Source organism: Chelmon rostratus, chromosome 20 (genome assembly GCF_017976325.1).
Source record: "Chelmon rostratus isolate fCheRos1 chromosome 20, fCheRos1.pri, whole genome shotgun sequence".
Lineage (NCBI taxonomy): Eukaryota > Metazoa > Chordata > Actinopteri > Chaetodontiformes > Chaetodontidae > Chelmon > Chelmon rostratus.
Genome location: NC_055677.1, coordinates 10,953,929 through 10,974,700, shown reverse-complemented (window position 1 = coordinate 10,974,700; position 20,772 = coordinate 10,953,929). Strand labels below are relative to the sequence as shown.

General features: G+C 44.4%; 1 protein-coding gene across 2 annotated transcripts in view; it reads left to right on the top strand.

Moving 5' to 3' along the window:
• arfgef1 (ADP-ribosylation factor guanine nucleotide-exchange factor 1 (brefeldin A-inhibited)) overlaps positions 1 to 20,772 on the top strand; it is a 51,652-nt gene that overhangs the window by 27,186 nt on the left and 3,694 nt on the right. For both annotated transcript variants that reach the window (XM_041961365.1, XM_041961364.1), the window contains 30 exons: positions 779 to 1,026; positions 1,368 to 1,501; positions 4,161 to 4,395; positions 5,350 to 5,449; positions 6,287 to 6,426; positions 6,541 to 6,649; positions 8,828 to 9,029; positions 9,129 to 9,240; positions 10,216 to 10,421; positions 10,547 to 10,631; positions 10,775 to 10,940; positions 11,344 to 11,495; positions 11,587 to 11,715; positions 11,813 to 11,971; positions 13,269 to 13,413; positions 13,524 to 13,614; positions 14,298 to 14,338; positions 14,481 to 14,650; positions 15,208 to 15,359; positions 16,386 to 16,558; positions 16,712 to 16,872; positions 17,357 to 17,487; positions 17,720 to 17,849; positions 18,006 to 18,141; positions 18,548 to 18,686; positions 19,034 to 19,106; positions 19,595 to 19,754; positions 19,848 to 19,987; positions 20,197 to 20,368; positions 20,467 to 20,605. In XM_041961365.1, the coding sequence (XP_041817299.1) occupies positions 779 to 1,026; positions 1,368 to 1,501; positions 4,161 to 4,395; positions 5,350 to 5,449; positions 6,287 to 6,426; positions 6,541 to 6,649; positions 8,828 to 9,029; positions 9,129 to 9,240; positions 10,216 to 10,421; positions 10,547 to 10,631; positions 10,775 to 10,940; positions 11,344 to 11,495; positions 11,587 to 11,715; positions 11,813 to 11,971; positions 13,269 to 13,413; positions 13,524 to 13,614; positions 14,298 to 14,338; positions 14,481 to 14,650; positions 15,208 to 15,359; positions 16,386 to 16,558; positions 16,712 to 16,872; positions 17,357 to 17,487; positions 17,720 to 17,849; positions 18,006 to 18,141; positions 18,548 to 18,686; positions 19,034 to 19,106; positions 19,595 to 19,754; positions 19,848 to 19,987; positions 20,197 to 20,368; positions 20,467 to 20,605 (4,330 nt within the window). The remainder of the gene's footprint in view (positions 1 to 778; positions 1,027 to 1,367; positions 1,502 to 4,160; positions 4,396 to 5,349; positions 5,450 to 6,286; positions 6,427 to 6,540; positions 6,650 to 8,827; positions 9,030 to 9,128; positions 9,241 to 10,215; positions 10,422 to 10,546; positions 10,632 to 10,774; positions 10,941 to 11,343; positions 11,496 to 11,586; positions 11,716 to 11,812; positions 11,972 to 13,268; positions 13,414 to 13,523; positions 13,615 to 14,297; positions 14,339 to 14,480; positions 14,651 to 15,207; positions 15,360 to 16,385; positions 16,559 to 16,711; positions 16,873 to 17,356; positions 17,488 to 17,719; positions 17,850 to 18,005; positions 18,142 to 18,547; positions 18,687 to 19,033; positions 19,107 to 19,594; positions 19,755 to 19,847; positions 19,988 to 20,196; positions 20,369 to 20,466; positions 20,606 to 20,772) is intronic.

Genomic DNA, 20,772 nt, shown 5'->3' with positions numbered 1-20,772 from the left:
TGCTTAATTTAATACAACTGACCCTTGCAAGTTTAGCAGTCCAGCAGAATGCAGCTCAGCCGTAGAATCAGCCGCACGTATAATTTCTCCTCGCATTGCCTCCACTTTCCTTTCTTAAATGCACAGGCAAAAAAGGAAAAAGAGGTGCACTTCACTGATTATACAGGCTGCACTTCAGCGAATTAGTGAAAAGCGGACTGCGCCTCCATGTTGGCGCCTTTTGTTTGATAAATAACAAGCACCTCTCTGGGTACAAAGTGTGTCTGAAGAAGTCCCAGCCCTCTGTTAGGAAAGAGCAGCCCAAGTTCCAGGCAAAGTATAGTATAATTTTAGGTCAGGTCAAGCTCCCGCAACTTTCCTTACATGCTGACAAAAAGAAGGCAGAGCACTCTGTCTTTGTGTGCAAAAGTTAAAAAAAGCTTTTATTTTTCTATGCCTGCAAAAAAGAGCTTTATTAGCTTGTACTCACAAAAGAATAGTGCTTTGGCTTCCTTTTTGAAATCCACTTTTACCCTTGAGCAGCAATTTGATAAACAGGCTTTAATGGTCGGAAGAATCATGAGAAGAAATGCGCTCTAGCGTTCTCTCTTAACCTGGAAGTTCTCTTACATGCTGTTGAACACGCTGTTTTTTTCTGTACTTGACCAGAGCATCACAGATTCAGACCTGACAGTTTAATGTTGCCGGTCGTAAACCTGGTAGAGGATGTTTCAAGGTGTTTACGCATCCTCGTATTGAGAAATCAATCAGACTCCTCCCTGCTCCATCATCACCACAGGACACTGCTTGGACCCCACAAACCTTTGCTCTGACACCAAGGAGTCCGGCGGCGAGGGCGAGCCGGCGGAGTCGGAGCCGGCCGAAGCGGCGACGGAGGCCACCCAGAGCTGCCTGGAGGACGAGAGCACCCTGGGCAGCGACAGCGAGCACGTCCACGCCAACGGCATCCCCGGCACGCCTATTTCTGCCAGCTTCACCCCCTCGCTGCCTGATGACAGACTGTCTGTCTCATCCAATGACACTCAGGTGAAGGACGGACCAGAGCTGTGGAAACAAAGCATGCTGAAGATTAAAAGCACTTTACATTTGTGCCCTGTGTTTAATATGATGACATATTGGCCCTGCTGAATAGCTGCATTGGCTGAGAGTCAGTGGATAATGAACTACTTGATTTAATCTAAAGATAAAATAATGAAAAAGATTGTCAACACTTGAACTCTGAGGACTATTAATCACTAATCAAGGCTCTAATTGACCAGGAGGCTTATGATCGCACACTTTTTATGTGAAGTAGGCTGGATGACATGAGATTCAGCGACAGAAGTCGCTAACTGCTCACTGATTTGATTGTTTTTGTTGCTCTGCAGGAATCAGGAGCAGCACCGGGCCAGCCCCCAGGTGCAAAGTTTTCCCACATCCTCCAGAAAGATGCCTTCCTTGTCTTTCGCTCACTCTGCAAACTGTCGATGAAGCCGCTGTCAGATGGACCACCTGATCCCAAGTAAGAATTCACTCTGTGCAGTGTCTAAAAATCAGGTTGCTGTATTATTCGCTTGTTTTTGTTGTTTTTTTTTAAGTACACCATCTATCTTATCTGAAAGCTAAAATGTTGTGTATTATTTCTAAGTCTGTCTTAACAGAAAATACATTTTCAACAATTTTGATTATTGATTCATGATTTAAGCAATAGTTTAAGCAAAAATGCCCAAAATCCACTTGTTCCAAATGAGAATATTTGCTAGTTTTTCATTAATTTCTAATAAAAATTGAGTATATTTTGGTTTGGAACGAGTTGCCCGTTGTGCTCTGGGAAATTGTAATTGAGATTCTCAATATTTTCTGATCATTTTAAAGACCAAACAATCGATTACTCAAGAAAAGAATTGGCAGATTAATCAATAATGAAAATAATCATTAGTTGCAGCTACCTTGAGTTATGTGTGCATCCCTTCTTATAAAGGCTCCACCGAACCTGAAGCTTAACTACTCACCTTTTAACTTCTAGCAGGCCTTAACCACCAAATATTAACCCTTCCTTTAACCATTACTGCTTTACTCGCCTGAACACGGCCAACAGAGACCTTTTACACCTGATAAGTAGAAGAAGGCAGAACCTCCACCTAATAGTGCTGCCATGTAACCCAGTTCATAGTGGAGGAAACCATGATAATACACCTAATTTGTGTTAATGACTTGCAGATGTGCTCATAGATATTTGTCAGATCATCATAGTTAAAGGAGCAGAAGCGCATTGCCTCGGCTGTTACTCTGCGTGAGTGTGTTGGGGATAAGAATAGACGTGAGTCATGGTTTATAATGAGGGTAGCTCCAGTGATAACGATAGCGTTCGGATAAATGGTGATGAAGGAGACAATGAGGCATCGCTCAGCATTTTCTGAATCACTTCCTGGTTTCATGAAGCGCAGAATCCCCTTTTTAACAGTTCCCTTTTTCAAAGCGCCAGAGACGGGAAAAATAATCAGATTTTGCCATCGTTCAGAATATTACTTCTGACCGTGCTCTGGTTTGCCAGAATAGAGGCTTCTGATTGGTTCTTCCTGATAGCAGTAGCTTTTGTGAAACAGGATTTCCTGCATCTGGTTTCTGTGTGTAACTCAATTGGCAGAGCTTCGGGGGGAGGTGACTTTGATATTTGTTTGTTTGCTTTTTTCTTGTTCATCTAATCTTTTCAATTTTTTGTGTCGGTCGGCAAAATACAAGCTGAGTCCGTTCTTGAAAATGAATGTGGAAGAAATGCACAGGAGCAGTGTGTGATTGTGTGTGTGATGATGGCCACGTCCCTGCCAGACAGAAGCCTTTTACCCTGCAACAAGGCTGCTCTGAGGGCTGCTTCACTGTCCGCAACACACACAGCACACAGGCTGCATTATTCTAAAAGCTGCTTTATTATTATTACCTTAACCTTAGCAGAAACTGCTTTGTGTCTTCATGGCAGTTCAGAGGGTACATGTCTGTTCTCAGGAGGGATTATTATATGCTTGTCAGGGGACATCTAGGATGTTTGTACTACAGAATGTACAAAACTGTTGTTCCTCTTGATGAGGGCCTCATTAGACTTTTGTCAAATATTACAAGTATTTCAGTTCCAAAAATCAGTTATTGTCATCCTTTCTAGACTGTTGAATTCTGGGAAATGTAGTCTGTTATACAACACTTATGGTTTGCATTTATCCATATATCTATATACACTGTACATATGTTATTTTACTTTTACAAATAATAATTGTTCACTTTCTCTCTAGTTTCTCTTGCTCTATAGACAGTTCAGCATGACAATGCCTGTGTCAGAGCCCCTATTTTGAGGGGGAAGAGATCCATATTTTTGGGCACTTGCAGAAGAAGTAGAAACACATTTTTGTTCTGCCACATAAATCCTACTTTGTCTGCTTGCCAGAGATGGAAGACGTGGCAGAGAAGCAGCCAATCTCAGCATATAAAGTAGCTGAAAGTATGTTTTTTGAGCTCCGGTTTTCTGTCCTGCTGCTGCAGAAAAACAGTTCAGACGAGCTGAGGCTCTACACACAGAGGAGCTTTGATTTAGTTGCTCTAGCATTTCTTTGATGGCTGTTGAAGATTTTAGCTCTCAGATGGAGAGATATAGTACGATGTGGTCTCAGTGTGCAATACACTGCTGTTTCTTTGTGGCGTAAATTTGCTTGAAGGACAGTGAATTTGCCTATAAGTGCTTGGTTTTAGTGAGACATTTTTTTTTTTTTTTAGCGCTCAGTGTACTGTAATGTCTGAACTGTTAATGCGCATCAGATTGGACAGTGTGTACCCAGAGTCTTGAGCAGATGGCTGGGTAAAAATCCCTCAAGTTGTTTTGTTCAGGAGCCAGCTTCATTCTCAAAGGATTAGGGTACACAATACAGTATGAGAGCTAAAGACACAGATATGGACCTGCACTTTATGCGCTAACACACAAAACTGCACAGTCCCTCCTCTTTACTCTTTCTGATTTTGTCAATATATTATCATCTCCTTCGCTTTTAAAATATTCAGACTGACTTCATGATAATGTTCTTCAAATATTCTGCTGTTCTCTTACTTGTATTTTTTTTTTTTTTTTTTTACCTTTGGGACTACTAGTACTTTCTCATTCTAATTCTCAACTAATGCTTGCACCCCGCCCGCCTCAGGTCCCACGAGCTGCGGTCGAAGGTCTTGTCCCTCCAGCTGCTCCTGTCCATCCTGCAGAACGCCGGGCCCATCTTCAAGACCAATGAGATGTTCATCAACGCCATTAAGCAGTACCTGTGCGTGGCCCTGTCCAAGAATGGAGTCTCCTCCGTGCCTGAGGTCTTCGAACTCTCCCTCTCCATCTTCCTCACCCTGCTCTCCCACTTCAAGACGCACCTCAAGATGCAAATTGAGGTAACAGAATACATATATTTCAGGTTTTGTTGTCAGCTTCTCAGGCTTGCGGAAAGTGTAAAGGTAATGACAGAGATATCTGTTTGTATAAGATAACAGTCTCTCTGCTGACAGCCTGAAGAGACCTGAAACCATAATACATCTGAAATTTCCAGGGTCTTTCAGGCTTAACACATAATGTAGTTTTTGAACAACTTGCGCAACAGCATCTCAGCACTTTGTTCATTCTTCAGCAGCGTGCTCCCCCCCAGCTCTATTTCCATTCATATATGCAGGAAAACCTGATGAACTAGTTGGCTAAGTACAGTAGCTATATTTATATATCCACCCACCACTTCTCCGTGAGAAGCGACGGTTTCGCACCCTCTCTGGCAGCTGACAGTCTTTCTGGGAAACACAGGAAATTAATGACTAAAGTGGAAAGATTAAAGCGAAGAGGGTGCAAAAAATATTAATTACATTCCAAAAGCAGCCTGTTCAATTGCGCCTTTAAGAATCAGTTTCTGTCTATGTGTATTCCCTTCACAGCACGTAATAGGCTTATACTCACCTGCTTAAATTAAATAGACTTGGCGGTTCTGCTCTTTTCAGAGTCTGAAGAACACCACATACAGTATATTCTGATATTGACACGACGGCGCAGCAGGCAGCTGACACAAATGATGTATGGGAGAGGTGCTTTCTCACAGGCTGCTGTAACATCCCTCCACCTTGGTGCAATAATTGAGGGTTGCTCTATCACCTGCTTTCTGCTGCAGTTTATTATTCTGTTTGAGTCTGTTCAGAGTTTCTAATGCCTGATCACCTGCTATGTTTGCGTGTCTGCTTGTGTCTACTGAAGGTAGCTCATGTGGGCTCCTGCAGAATAATAAATGTTGTGTTTGTGGTGTTTTTGCACCTCCTCTTTGCATGCCACGCTGTTGTTTCTCACTGTCACATGTACCGTGTCTGCAGGTGTTCTTCAAGGAGATTTTCCTGTACATCCTCGAGACGTCCACAAGCTCCTACGACCACAAGTGGATGGTCATACAAACCCTCACCAGAATATGCGCAGGTGTGTGTCTCTGCTCTCTCTTGTTAAAGGAAACTAACCATTTAAACAGCGCTGGTTCTTTGAGAATGAGGCAGCAATCGAAGCTGCAGAGTGAAGCTTCTGGCTCACGTTAACCTAAAACTTGTGTTTAATCACATCCTGCTTTTTAGCCTGGAGGAGATCATGTGTTTAGTCGTGTGTGTGTCTGTTGGCAGCTAATCGTGCACACTGCTGGACCCGTCATTCTAAAATATGTTTGTGCACATTTATAACTGTATGCTCAGGCACCTCTTGTGCTTGCAGTGATTCATTTTTGAAAAGCCTGTTTTATTGACTGCTCAGTTTTCTACCACTACCGACTGCTGATTCCTCACTCCTCATAACTGGTCAGCAGACAACGGCTTCATTTTGAAATCTTGTTTCCACCAGGGACAACGTAGTGCACAACATTTCCATCAGTTGGCTATGCTAAAAACAAGGCTTATCAAGTCTGGTACAGGCAACAATTTGGCCTTTGTCATGGCTCAAAAACTGACATTAATAGATATAGTTTGGCCTCATCTTCAACAGACATCTGCAGATTCATTCTAACCCGGTAAATTATGATCCACTAAAGTTATGCATCATACAAGATGCATGGATCCTAGTTTCTGATGTCTCCGCCACCAACATGAATATAAGCCTGGTGGATATCTGCACTCTGCTAAGTGTTTCAGTTACTTTAATTATTCTAATTAACCTCTTACGAAAGGTACAGTTATTTTTAGATGCTTGCGTTTGACTCCATAGATACAGTCTGTATTTGCTTTATAGCTTCTCACTAACAAGCTCCGTCTGTGTCCCACCTGTCTCCCTCAGATGCCCAGAGTGTGGTGGACATCTACGTCAACTATGATTGTGATTTGAATGCTGCTAACATATTTGAGCGGTTGGTCAATGACCTCTCGAAAATTGCGCAGGGTCGCGGAGGCCACGAGCTTGGCACAACACCCTTACAGGTGATCCTTTCTCCTCTACTGCTTTTCTAGCGTTTTGGTTTATTTGCTATTACAGTTATTTATAATACCGATGTTTTAAGGCGTTGCTGTAACATTTTTTGCGTCCCTTTCTAGGAGCTCACCCTGAGAAAGAAAGGCCTTGAATGTCTAGTGTCCATCCTGAAATGTATGGTAGAGTGGAGTAAAGACCAATACGTCAACCCCAACTCTCAGACCAGCCTCGGTAAGACACTGATGCGCTGAACATGGGTGTAATTTATCAAGACTGTCTGGCAAACATGAACTTAATACGACAAGAAAATGTCTTTTAATCAAGGTCAGCGTGAGAGAAATTAAACACGCACACAGTTATCACTTACTGCAATCCCACCACTATTTTTGGAGGATGAATGAAACTCCAGGGAAAAGTCTGTAGTTGTTCTTAAAGAGGATTTAAAGATGGAGGATTTGGCTAGATTGCATGCATATCACTGTATTCAATGTTATTATATCAAGACGTGATCAGAAAGGGTTTGAATTTATGTTCACAGCTTAAACACAGATGGTACATGCCGGAATTGTTTGTGCGCCTGTAATATTATGCTTATTATCATCCAGATTGTTGTTTTTCCTCAAAAGTCTGTGGAGAATTGAACTTGTGTCAGAGACGAGGCTGCCAAGGTTACAGCTAGTCTTTCCCCCATCAGCTCGGTGTTTGGCAGCAGTTCATCACCGAGGTTAACTGGGGTTGGTGGTGAAGCTCACATCCATCCGTTCGGCTGCAGGATTGACAGTTGGCATTCATCAGGGAAGCTACCACTCTAAGAAGGAAAGTGAGCATTCCGTCAGCTCGGCTCTAGCCAGAGGAGGCAGTGAGATAATGCCCACAGGGCCAGCACAGACAGGCTAATCCAGGAGGTTTAGTCTAAAACGGAGCGATACCTGAAGCCGAGCCACGGTGAAACGCCTGTCTACAACATACAGAGAGTATCTTGTGTGTGAGAGTGGCCCCTGGGTCTTCTGCACACCAGAGGATTTCTGTTTTTTTTCCAGAGGAGGAGCTCAAACTAAGGCGCTGAAGTGCAACTTTGTGAAAGGGCTGCAAAGATATCCCCCAAGTCCCTGGGACTATCCACAGGCTAGCCTCGGGCTAAGCTGTCAAGGCTAACCAGCTGAGGCAGTTGTGTTAACTCGCAGGGGCGTTATCTTGCCAAAACTTAGGGCAGCTCATTAGTAATCTGGCAGCTCATAGGTCGGAATACGAACCCTGAGTGTTAAATTCATCCTGCTGGGGATGTCAGTCGAAGACCATTTTCTTCTTCGTACAATGGAAGTGTGATATGATTTGCGAATACAAAACACAGAATTGTGCAAGCACAGTGCATCATCTTCACTCTTTCAATTGTCTCCTGTTGTGCCATTCTCTCCCCTTTTTGTTTGACTTCAAAGCGAGAGCAGGTAATAGTAGAACAGTGGTGTGTTTGCTAGAACGTGTTGCTGTGATGGGAATCGTATTGTTGTGTCTGTAGCTTTAGATGATTTTGTCTTGCATTATATAACCTGCGTTGTTTTTAGGGTTTCCCCTTGTTCGTAGATTGTAACCAAACCATATATGGATTCACCTGAACTAATGGTAGAAACCCTTTTTCTGAACTCGATGGGTGCAAGTGCTGCCTGTTAATCTTATGAATATGTTATAAAGCATTTCCCCAGTACACAGCTTAATCCTTCAGCTTACTTTACCCTCCTCCCTCTGTGTCCCTCCACCTTTTTCTGTCTGCTCCGTGAGCCTAAGAATGGGAGGTGCACTGCCAGCTCACATTACTTTGACGTTGTCCTGAATGTTTTAAAGAGTTTCCGATGGGTAATCAGATGCCTGGCCTTAGCACAGGGTGGGCCAGCAGCAGATCCCCGAGCTCGTTTCGGCAGCCTGAAGAAACCACCTCTCTTGGCCTTTAAGTTCTGGTTGCTTCCTCTTCGACTGCCTGCAGCTTTTTAGATAACTCACCTTTCATAATATCCTCCCCTTCTCTCCTGCCTTGCACCTGCTCTGTGTGAATGAGTGTGTGTTTTCTGGAGTTTTTTAGGCTGCGGTCTTGCATGCATGTGAGTAAAACCAGCGTGCATACCCTCACTGCCAACAACAATCATTAAGAAGGCCTCAGGTTGACTTTGTTCTCTGTGTTGCAGTTTCCCCTTTCAATTACTGAAGTCTCTCTCCTGCAGTACTAGCTTTAAGTTAGCTCACTTCATAAGCCCCCAGGCTGAGTTTGTGCCAACAACAGAGTTTCAATTAAAAACTTTCACTGTTGTGATGGTTTCAGGCACTTTCTTCATTCAGTAACAATAGAAATGTTCAGGTTCTTTCCATGCATCTATCATCCCTTCTGGGTTCTCTTATCTGGTGTTTTTTGCTCCTCAGGCCAAGAGAAACCATCAGAACAAGAGAGCACGGAGACCAAGGCCCCAGAGACCATAAACCGCTATGGGAGCATTAACTCTCTGGACTCCACAGCCTCGTCTGGCATCGGCAGCTACAGCACCCAGATGTCAGGCACCGACAACCCAGAGCAGTTTGAGGTCCTCAAACAGCAAAAGGAGATCATCGAGCAAGGCATTGACCTGTGAGTTCTCCACGCACACTTCAACTCCCAAATCTCCTTCTGTTGATACTGTGATACAGCATCGGCTGCAGTGTGTTCTGTATCTCTGAATCCAAACAGGTTCAACAAGAAACCAAAGAGGGGAATCCAGTACCTTCAAGAGCAAGGCATGCTGGGTGCAACCCCAGAGGATCTTGCTCAGTTCTTGCACCAGGAAGAAAGACTTGATTCGGTAACTAGTCACACTGTTTTCATTCAGTTTCTCAGCTAAAGCCAATTGGTGCAAATGCGATGCAAAAAATCTTAAAAATCTTATTGCAATGATTTTGACAATTATTGCTGGTGGCCCTCTTGATTGTTTTTTAATGCATTTATCTCAGTATTCTAGTGAGACTTCATTCATATCAATCTCCAGCCTCCACCTTTGTCCTGACAGTTATTGTCTCAGATCTAAGAAATATGTCTCAGACATGCACACTGTGGCAAAAGTCTTATAGTCTGCACCAGCCCTAATGGACAATAGACAGCTTATTCAACTCCAACGTCTTTATTGAGCTTGTTTGTGGACTTTTCTTTCAGGAACTCAGCATCTGTCAGTTGAAGTAGCAGCCAAATGTTTGCCAAATAAACAAATAACCAGTTGACCTGCACTTTCTACCCATCAAGTAGCCAAACCACACAGAAGCCACACACTCATCTAATGCCTGTCCAGCAGCATTAAACAGCCAACCAGCCACTGCAACCCAGAGTCTTAGAACCAGAGTAAGTGTTGCTCTAATGAGAAGCACACTCTGCCTTGATTGGACGGCCTCGAGGGTGTCAGTGCACAGCGGCAATCAACATTAAAGAGAGTTCGTAACATCTGGTTAGAAACGAGGGGCCCTTAGATGCAGCGGCACCACAGGGACGGCAAACAGAGTGGATAACTAGTCTAACATGTACTCATCAAATCCACACTGGCTGAGCAGTCCTGCTGTTAGAACAGTGGTTCTTACCAGCTTCTAGTGGACGTTTTACAGTTTGGGATATAATTTTCTCCCTCTTCTGATGAGAGATGTTAGCTGAAGATCAATTAACACATGGGGTGCAAGAAACAGCACCGCCTTTAAGTTTTTTTTTAAAGCAGGATTTTAAAGGACTGTCTTGTTTTAATATTCATGTTACAGTATGCTAAAATAAGACTGACCTCTGCCTTTTGCTCCTTTAGACTCAAGTGGGAGAATTCCTCGGGGATAATGACCGTTTCAATAAAGAGGTGATGTACGCCTACGTGGATCAAATGGACTTCCAGGGCAAAGACTTTGTTTCTGCACTACGGATGTTCCTGGAGGGCTTTCGGCTCCCTGGAGAGGCCCAGAAGATCGACCGGCTCATGGAGAAATTTGCAGCAAGATATCTTGAATGCAATCAGGGGTGAGTTCGCATCTCCCAGCCGTGGAGACAGCTGAGTTTGATTTCGTGTGGCCCACATACAACATGCTGTGATGTTAATGTGCGTGCTGTCTTTCCCTACCGTCCTCTTCCCTTCAATTTTTCAGGCAAACCCTCTTTGCCAGTGCTGACACCGCATACGTCCTTGCCTACTCAATCATCATGCTGACAACAGACCTTCACAGTCCACAGGTAAGCGCTCCACCCCAGTGAGGCGGCAGCAGCCTTTGGGAACGTGCTGCTTTTCAACAGCAGCCACTCCCTCAGATATCAGCATAAATCACAGGGATCACATAAGCAGCTTCTGACCCGTGTCCTTGTTGTCGTCCGCAAAGGTGAAGAACAAAATGACAAAAGAGCAATACATCAAGATGAACCGCGGCATCAACGACAGCAAAGACCTGCCTGAGGAATACCTCTCGGCCATCTACGACGAGATTGCGGGCAAAAAGATCGCCATGAAGGAGACGAAAGAGCTCACCATGAAATCCAACAAGCAGAGTGAGTCTCACCACAAGGGGATGTCTCAAAGATGTAATAGATGAAGATTCCAGTTATTATCCAGAGCCGCGTACCTCGTATCTTTGTTGCTGTGATGATTTTGAAGGAGACGTACAGCCATCAGAGATGCGTCAGATGTAAACTGATTAGATTTTGCTGTTGAATGGCCAATAAAAGTCAGTGCTTGTGAGTGATCTGCAGATAAGGAGCATAAGGAAATTACAGTAACCGATTTAATGGAAGAGTTATATGCATAATGACAATATGAAATAGACAATGGCTTGTTCACTTTTGCCATCAGCTGCTCTGTAAAATACACTCAAATGAGCAGTTGAGAATTTTATTAGGCAAGAAGAGTAAGTTTGTTTGCTATAAAAAGGTGTGTGTGTTAATCCTCGCTCAGGTGTGGCCAGTGAGAAGCAGAGGCGTCTGCTGTACAACGTGGAGATGGAGCAGATGGCCAAGACAGCCAAAGCTCTGATGGAGGCCGTCAGCCACGTCCAGGCTCCCTTCACCAGCGCCACACACCTGGAGCACGTCAGGCCCATGTTCAAGGTAGCATGAGCGGACGTAGACGCACACACACTCTATGAGGCGCGTACACAGTTTGACACACAAATTGCAACACCCCTCTGTTGTTCCCCAGCTTGCATGGACACCCTTCCTGGCTGCTTTCAGCGTGGGTCTTCAGGACTGCGACGACACGGACGTGGCCTCGCTGTGTCTGGAAGGGATCCGTTGTGCCATCAGGATAGCGTGCATCTTCTCCATACAGGTACCGCAGCCTGAGCTGAGGGATCAGCGATTTTACAGTGTGTCTCTGACTGTGCAGTATTTTGACACACTGCCTGGTCTTTTTGTCTCTGCGACAGCTGGAGAGGGATGCCTATGTGCAGGCCCTGGCGAGGTTCACTCTGCTGACAGCCAGCTCTGGCATTGCAGAAATGAAGCAGAAGAACATTGACACCATCAAGACCCTCATCACTGTGGCCCATACTGATGGCAACTACCTGGGCAACTCCTGGCATGAGGTTTGCTGTTCTCACTGAAAACTGTTTTTCACTGGCTTCCTCATAACTCCCTACCTGGTTCACGCAGTGTGCCACAATAAGCCTCCACTGGGATGTCTGTGTATGTTTTTAGAACAGCTTAAAATTGTTGGTAGACACAACCACAGACTGTATGAAACATGGACGTAGTCTGTGAGGTTGCCACTTGGGCACAACATGAAACTAACACAGCCACTTGTGGGTTAGTACTTAAAAAGATGTCTAAAAACAACAGCATTGTACTGAAAACATGAACCGAAAAAGAAACAGCAGTTCCCAAACTCAGCAGATAGGGTGGAAATATATATATATTGATTAGCCAGATGCTGGCGCAATGAAAACAAACTTTACGTTTTGGCCCAAAACTTTTGAATTGAAAGTCTCAGAAACAAAAATCTTTTTTCTTTTCTTGAACCTTCATAGATTTTCTCCAATGTCAAATTTTGTCCACATCTGTTTTTCGCTACTTTTCCTACAAATTTTGGACAATCTGCATCAAAATCTGGACCAATCCAGTTATTGCAACCAAACTTGGTGTACGTGTTTGGATGCTACGTCTGAGTCTCGCTGCACAGGCCCAGCACATTCTGCCACTAGGGAGAGCCACAAATGCAAATAGTTTATATCATAATTAACTGCCTGGATTTGCATAAACAATTTTCCATATGTTCTTCAGTAATTTTTTATTGTATAACAGTATATCTAAATACTCTAGTGGTTTCAGATTTTGCCAGTTAATGAGCTCAAACCCTGTGGTAAGCAGCACTCAGACTTGACGGTGAAAAAAAGGTGCAGGTGCACACAGGTGCTCCCAATCTGCAAAATTGAGCCTGCAAAACACAGATAAGACCCTTCTCCTTTTTTTGTTCTCTGTTTTTAACTGTTAGTCACCTCAAACCTTCAGGTTTCATTTAGAATTGGAAACTCTCTTTATCTCACAAACACAAGCAAACAAACTTCTGAGTTGGTCTCCAAACAAGCAGTACAGGTTTTAAACTGCAGCCATACAAAATAGATGTTAAAGCAACCAAACTTACTGGTATAACGTTACATGATGTTATGAACTCATTGATATTTCATTTATGTATAACGTAGTCATAGGTGTTTGTTTGTTTACTGGGTATTTTGTTATTGGATCCTTAGGAATATTCATTTTCTCCTTTTACTCTTATTTCCTTGTCCTTCCCCTCTGCCCCAGTTTTTCATGTGTCCATTTGTGCTACTTTCTAAATGCGTATGTTTCTCTAAATTTCTCTGCTGCCGTTCTGTCTCTTCTCAGATCATGAAGTGCATCAGTCAGCTGGAGCTGGCTCAGCTGATCGGTACAGGGGTGAAGGCACGCTACATCTCAGGGACGGTGCGGGGCAAAGAGGGCTTCATAACAAGCACGAAGGAGCAGAGCAACGACGAGTACCTGGGTCTAGGTCAGCGCAAGCTTATAAATACATATGTCCAATGTCACAGCCTGTTTTAGTAGTCAGAGCTGCACTCACGTCTTTGAACTATTTGTAATCCTCTGTGCTTCGCTCTGTAGTTGGAGGCACAGTGGACCGAAAGCAGATCGCCAGCATTCAGGAGTCCATCGGAGAGACCAGCTCTCAGAGTGTGGTGGTGGCTGTGGACAGGTACTGCTGGAGCCTTGAACTGAGAAAAATCATGAAAACTTTGATCCAGTTACTCTGGCTAAAAGCACTTGTCTGTCTTCTTTTGACCATAACTCAAGAATTCTTACACTAATTATGACATAACTTGACACAAATGTCTCAAAGGATGAAGTGATGCCAGTTTATATCCAAAAGGTCAAAAGTCTCACTTCACTGTGGCATCACAATGATCTGCAAAAGCACTTCTCTGGCCATTATTCATAACTCAGGAACAGAAGGGCAGATTGTGAACATATTTCACATTTGCTCAGATGCTGAATTGGTGACACTAATCCTGGACGTCCACCTTGAAACTGTGCTGATTGTACAGATCTTCTATGCTGCCGGCCTGAAGATGTGTGTGAATCAGCCACGTTTTACAATTTATAGCCTCTTCGCAGCAACAATCATATTTGAAGTACTGTCGTCCACCACAAGCTCATTGGTTCTGCTGATACTGAGCTTCAGGTGACACCATGTGATGAAGCTCTTTTTCAAGCCTCTTGGCTCCTCTGGAAAAAAAGTCTCTAAGTGAAGACAGAATGTGTCTCACTGGAAATCAGACATGTTAATATATCCAATATATTTAGCTTTCTTGTATGTTTTTGGCAGTAATGCAAATCTGTTGCTTTTCAATAATAACTGTAACATATTTTCTGCTTTAGGATATTTACCGGTTCTACCAGACTGGATGGTAATGCAATAGGTGAGTCTAGCTACATGCTGTGCTATTCTTATTGCTCCAAGGACAGGTACATTTGAGCTATTTTTGAATGTCGTGAGTCACTTCGCCCGTACAAAGCACCCGTTCTTTGCTCATTGGCAACATCTTCTGTCTGCTCCGTCAGTTGATTTCGTGCGCTGGCTGTGTGCTGTGTCCATGGATGAGCTGGCCTCGCCCACACACCCACGCATGTTCAGCCTGCAAAAGATAGTAGAGATCTCCTACTACAACATGGGCCGCATCAGGCTGCAGTGGTCCAGGATCTGGGAGGTTATCGGAGACCACTTCAACAAGGTGGGTGAGGACTGGCTCCCTCAGGTGTGGAAATCGTGAAAAGAGGCATATTTTGAAGACGTGGACAGAATTTGGTTCTGTTGTAGAAAAAGAAACTGAAAATAATGTTATTTCCGTTATTGAAAATATACAACATCTTGAGGATAAACTTCCCCTGTTGGAAAGGGACAGAGCGAGCTGCAAAGGACTGTTTACTGTCTCTCCCACCTTCTGTTTTACAGACGGCTGATTTCAGTCACTGAAAAACACAAATTGTTGCCAGCAAAGCTTTCTAGTAATTTGGTATTCAAGGACACCTCTCTCAGCGAGAAGCTGCAAACCGAGTCTGGCATGTGTAAAAATCAAATCCTCAAAATACTCATTTATCATGTTGCAGAGTGGATTTTCAGAAATATTTCTTTCCTGCTGCAGGGTGAACTGTTTCTTCTTCATTTGCAAGTCTCACCGTAGGAACAGTTTGTTCTTGGAAAGCTGCACTTGTTGAATTTAAGAAAATGCTTAAAAATCTGATGTTATTTTTTTTTAGTGTCACTGAAATATGTTCCATCTCCGAGCAGGTTGGCTGTAATTCCAATGAGGATGTGGCGATTTTCGCAGTAGACTCTCTCAGGCAACTGTCCATGAAGTTTTTGGAGAAGGGGGAGTTGGCCAACTTCAGATTCCAGAAAGACTTTCTGAGGCCTTTTGAGCACATCATGAAAAAGAACAGGTAAAGAAACAAGTGGCACATTTATCTGTGGGCGAGCGCTCATGTTACTTCTCCCATGTAGATCTGTAGTGCCGGCTGGTGCAAACACAAGGCCTGCACTGTGGCATTGAGTAGTTACTATTTCTGGGCTGTTTTTCACATGGCTGCAGACTCCCATCCTCCCGTCAACCTCTGTAGCAGCTCTCCGCCTCGTCTGTTATTCTCTGCCTTTCTGTTTCTGCTCTCTCTGTATTTCTTATGGCAGTGAGTAAGCATATTGTTTGGCAAGCAAACATTTCAACTGACCCATTTCAGTCTGTTTGCATTAGCCTTAAGGTGAATTCACATAAAAGCCTTTTTATTTCCTGGCTGGGACCGAATCGGCCCTGAATGGATTTTGAACAGCTATCAGTAATAAATGAATTTGATTTTGCTGTTGGAACTGCGGCACGTCAAAAGACAAGCTGTTTTACTGCAGCGTCCTTTTCATTCATGTGAAAGAGGAGTAGCGGTGTAAGTATAAATCCACCCACAGATTGAACAGGCTGAGAGCCTCAGCAGTGAGGAGATGGCAGGCAGCCACGTAAACCCTGCAGCGCAGTGTGTCCATTAGACTCACTCACGCCGCCCTCCTGTGTGTTGGTGCGTGTGCGTGTGTGAGTGTGTGTGTGTGTGTGTGTGTGTGTGTGTGTGTGTGTGTGTGCGACGCTAAGGGAAGGCAGAGTTTTTCTCTCATTCATAACTACCGAGCAATTAGGGATGCTCTTCTCTATGGCAACAGTTGCTGTAAAAACATGTCGTGCTGAGACTGGCCAGTGCTGGAACAATGACCCTGCCTGAGTATGGCATTGAGAGTGTTATTAAGAGCTTTTAAAGATAATTGACATCAATGAAGCGCCGTATTTCCTCCTTTTAATTGATTGGGTTTTACACTTTTTATATTCCCTTTTCTGTGCACCCTACCTGTGCCTCTTTCATACGCTTTTTCACCCCTGCCCTTCCTCCAATTCACTCCTCCTCTTCTTTTACCCCCTATTTCCCGTCCAGGTCTCCCACCATCAGAGACATGGTGGTGCGCTGCATAGCCCAGATGGTGAACTCCCAGGCAGCGAACATTCGCTCGGGCTGGAAGAACATCTTCTCCGTCTTCCACCTGGCTGCTTCTGACCAGGACGAGAGCATTGTAGAGCTGGCCTTCCAGACCACCGGCCATATCGTCAGTAAGTCCAGATCAGACACCTGAGAAGGATGTAACTGAAGCAACAAACCGCTCTGATTTATTTTCTTAACTGGTTACATTTAGCTTGTGGCCATCAGACTCCGATCTTGCTCCTTCATCTAACCTTATCTCCCTCCACCCGTCCGTCTCCCAGCGAATGTATTTGAAAAGCACTTTGCGGCCACCATCGACTCCTTCCAGGATGCTGTTAAGTGTCTGTCAGAGTTCGCCTGTAATGCCTCCTTCCCAGACACCAGCATGGAAGCCATCCGCCTCATCCGACACTGCGCCAAATACGTCTCAGACCGGCCTCAGGTCAGTATAAGGCCCTGCTTTGTACAGAACACTATTTATTACAGGAAAGGTGCCATTACTGCACATTGGATAGACCATGAATATTAATAATATCATATTTGTTGAAGCAGCAAAAAGACACTTTAGTTTTCATTACAAGTCAACCAAAGATAGAATCTAAGCATGTTGTGCCTCGATTAAAAGCTCTACAGTACAGGATGAATTAATGTGCAGTAATACCCCACAAATAATTCCAGTGTGTATGAAAATGTGCCTCATGCAACCGTTAACTGGCACAGCTTTGGCATGCTACTGTAATCTTTTTCTGGGCCTTGGCGTCATAAATAGGGAGAATCTACAGGAAAGCGTGAAAGCGAGGGAGTGGGTATAGTGAATATCAGGGCCACCCACAGCATGCAGGGGAAGTGTATCTACTCAGGAGGGCTAAGTCTCGCCTAAGGCTGCACTGGTACAGTGTTGAGCATGTCTCTTATTTCTCTATCAGGCTTTCAAAGACTACACCAGTGATGACATGAATGTAGCGCCTGAGGACCGGGTGTGGGTGCGGGGATGGTTTCCCATTCTCTTCGAGCTCTCCTGCATCATCAACAGGTGTAAGCTGGATGTCAGGACCAGGTAGGACGGGGATCACCAGTGTAACCTGCTATACATTTGGCATCATTAAAGGCATCAGACTGGATGTTTTAACGCCTGTTAGCTTAGGTTTTAATTGAGTGTAAAGAGTGCAGGTACTACTGCATATCCAGTATTTGCCAGATAGAAAAGACTGCATGTTGTGCTAAAGCAAAAATCAGCTGGAGCACAAAGGCAAGGGCCAATATATGAGTGTGTGTTTCCCATTTCCCAGGGGGCTGACAGTGATGTTTGAAGTGATGAAGACCTACGGGCACACCTTTGAGAAACACTGGTGGCAAGACCTGTTCAGAATCGTCTTCAGGATCTTTGACAACATGAAGCTCCCCGAGCAGCAGACTGAGGTACACGACAAGTCTTTCGTCTGTCTCAAATCCAGCTGCTTTCACCATCAGGACCAGTTGTTGTAAATTGATGTCTCAAATAGCAAAGTAGACTCTCTATGCTGCTGTATTGTGTTGCTAGAAAAACAAAAATTCTCACTGACGTTGCCCCCTCAGAAAGCAGAGTGGATGACCACCACCTGCAACCATGCACTTTATGCCATCTGCGATGTCTTCACCCAATACTTTGAGTCTCTCAGTGACGTCCTGCTGGATGACATCCTGGCTCAGCTCTACTGGTGTGTGCAGCAAGGTGAGCACACGGCAACCCTCCCTGTCCCCCGTCATATTTATCCTCGCACGAGTCGCTCAAGACCTCTGGCATCTTCGGGTTGACTTTGTGTGCAGCGACAGGGTTCAAACAGGAATAAAGATGGTTACTGGCGTCAGCTGGGCTTGGCTGCAGCGACAAACTGAAAGATTGCCTCTGAGCTTTTATGTGCTGCATCGATGCCAGGCCATCACTTTATAAAAGGATTAAGGTTAAGCTAATAATCAATAAACTTTTTTAGTATTTTTGGGTTGTTTGTTGGAAAATGGATAAAAAGGCAGAAATCTCAGTAGACTTTATTAATCAATGCAGCTTACCTTTTTTGATTGACCCTTCCCTTGTCTCTCCCTCCTCCTCCGCCTCCTCCTCTTCATCCGTGCGTATGCAGATAACGAGCAGCTTGCCCGTTCAGGCACCAACTGCCTGGAGAACGTGGTCATCCTGAACGGAGAGAAATTCTCCCCGGAGACCTGGGACAAGACATGTAACTGCATGCTGGACATCTTCAAGACCACCATCCCACACGCGTAAGCTGCTGCACTGAGTGTAAAACCGCCTCCTCCTCAAAGTCAGAAAACAAGCCAGCAAACATGGCCATTACTAGCTTAATCAAAGTGGTAAATGGAATTAATGGGAAAATGCATTTAAATCCTGCTCAGTTTGCAACAAATTTCTTATGTTATCTGATTTTTTTAAATGCAAACCAAACAGACTTTTAGAACAGGGATGGAAAATGATATCCATCCACAAAGACTTCAACCAAATGAAGACTTTGTGGAGCTCGAGCTCAGGTCATGTTCTGGCCTGGAAGTTGTTAGTTGTTTGTCATTCTGTCCAGGAATGAATGTGATTTATTGAGTGAACTGTGTTTCAGGCTGTTAACATGGAGACCAGCAGGAGCAGAGGGAGAACACCTGACGATGCAGAGCCTGTCAGACAAACAGCTGGTGAGGAAGTGCAGCGTTTTTCTGTTTTGCATTTAAATGAACCACCATTTGTGTTGGTGCTTGCATGAATGCTGGTCATTTTTGTCAGCTTAACATGTTTTTCTTCATTTTAATTACATATTCTACATATTTCTCTGAGAATGTTACTGCTAGGAAACAAAATATTTGTCTTCTGTAGCATGCATATTAGTAGCATTATGAAGCACTTAGTAATGCCTTATTCTGGGGGACATTCCTTGCTTCCTATAAATAAACAGTAATTAGGTTGTTATTCAGGGAAAACTCTTTATGTTTATGGGCTAGTAGTTGTAGAATATGGTCATTAAGCATAAGGTATTTATAAGTGCTTTATAATGGCTAATAAAGAGCCAATATGCTACTAATATGCATGCTAATAAGTAACTAGCCAATATGAATTGATACCATATGAAGCACTGTGTGTGTATACCCGTGCAGGGGCTCAGTAACTCTGCCCACTTTTCTCTCAGGACTCCATTTCCCAGAAGTCAGTGGATATTCAGTCCCGCTCTGACGACCAGCACTCAATCAGCAGCGCTGATAGGGTTGCCATGGAGAACCGTCGGCAGAGTCAGTACAGCTCGGCCTCGGGCATGTGCGAGGACGGCTCCAGGAGCAGGACCCCAGCGAGTAAGCCTGTCGCTTTACTCAAAGACTTGACTGCGAGTGAGAGTGTGTGTGTGTGTGTGTGTTCTAATGGGAGTTAACCTGTATGTTCCACAGAGGTCCAGGAGCAGCGCCTGTTCTCCGCCTTGCTGATAAAGTGTGTCGTGCAGCTGGAGCTGATCCAGACTATTGATAACATCGTGTTTTTTCCTGCCACCAGTAAGAAGGAGGATGCTGAGAATTTTGCTGCTGCTCAGGTACAAACGTGATACAGTAACAGAATCACTTTGTCTTGTCTTTGTCTGTATTTCTGTGCCATGTTATTTAAGATAACAATGTTGAAGAAAATAAGGAGGGAGGCAGAAGAGGGAGAGCTGCACTAGTTATCCATGGTTTAATAAAGTCCCTTTATATTTGTCATCAAATTGTTACGCGAATAATCTGTGACGTGTTTGTCGTTTTGAAGCGAGACACTGTGAATGCAGCAGACGTCCCAGTGGAGACCCAGGACCAGGGCATGTATCGCTACCTGACCTCAGAACAGCTCTTCAAGCTGCTGGACTGCCTGCTGGAGTCGCACCACTTCGCCAAGGCCTTCAACTCCAACAACGAGCAGAGGACCTTACTGTGGAAAGCAGGTAGGACAGGAAAGTCCGACTGTGATTCGCACTTCAGCCCGTTCTGCATTGCTTCTTGAGACCAACTGTAACTGCATCTGTATGCGCTCGTGTTCAAGGTTTCAAAGGAAAGTCGAAGCCCAACCTGTTGAAGCAGGAGACCAGCAGCCTGGCGTGTGGCCTGCGCATCCTGTTTCGCATGTACACCGACGAGAGCCGCCAGGATGCCTGGGAGGAGGTCCAGAGACGGCTGCTCAAGTAAGGAGCAAACACACGAAGCGCTCACACCCCACCGCAGCTGCTGAGCCTTCAGCATTCTGTGGATTGTTGTCTGTAGATCTGAGGATTACACCTGCTCGGCTACCTCCATCGATATTTAATGTGATTTCTGAGTAGCTGCAACACTCTTCTTATATTATTCTGAC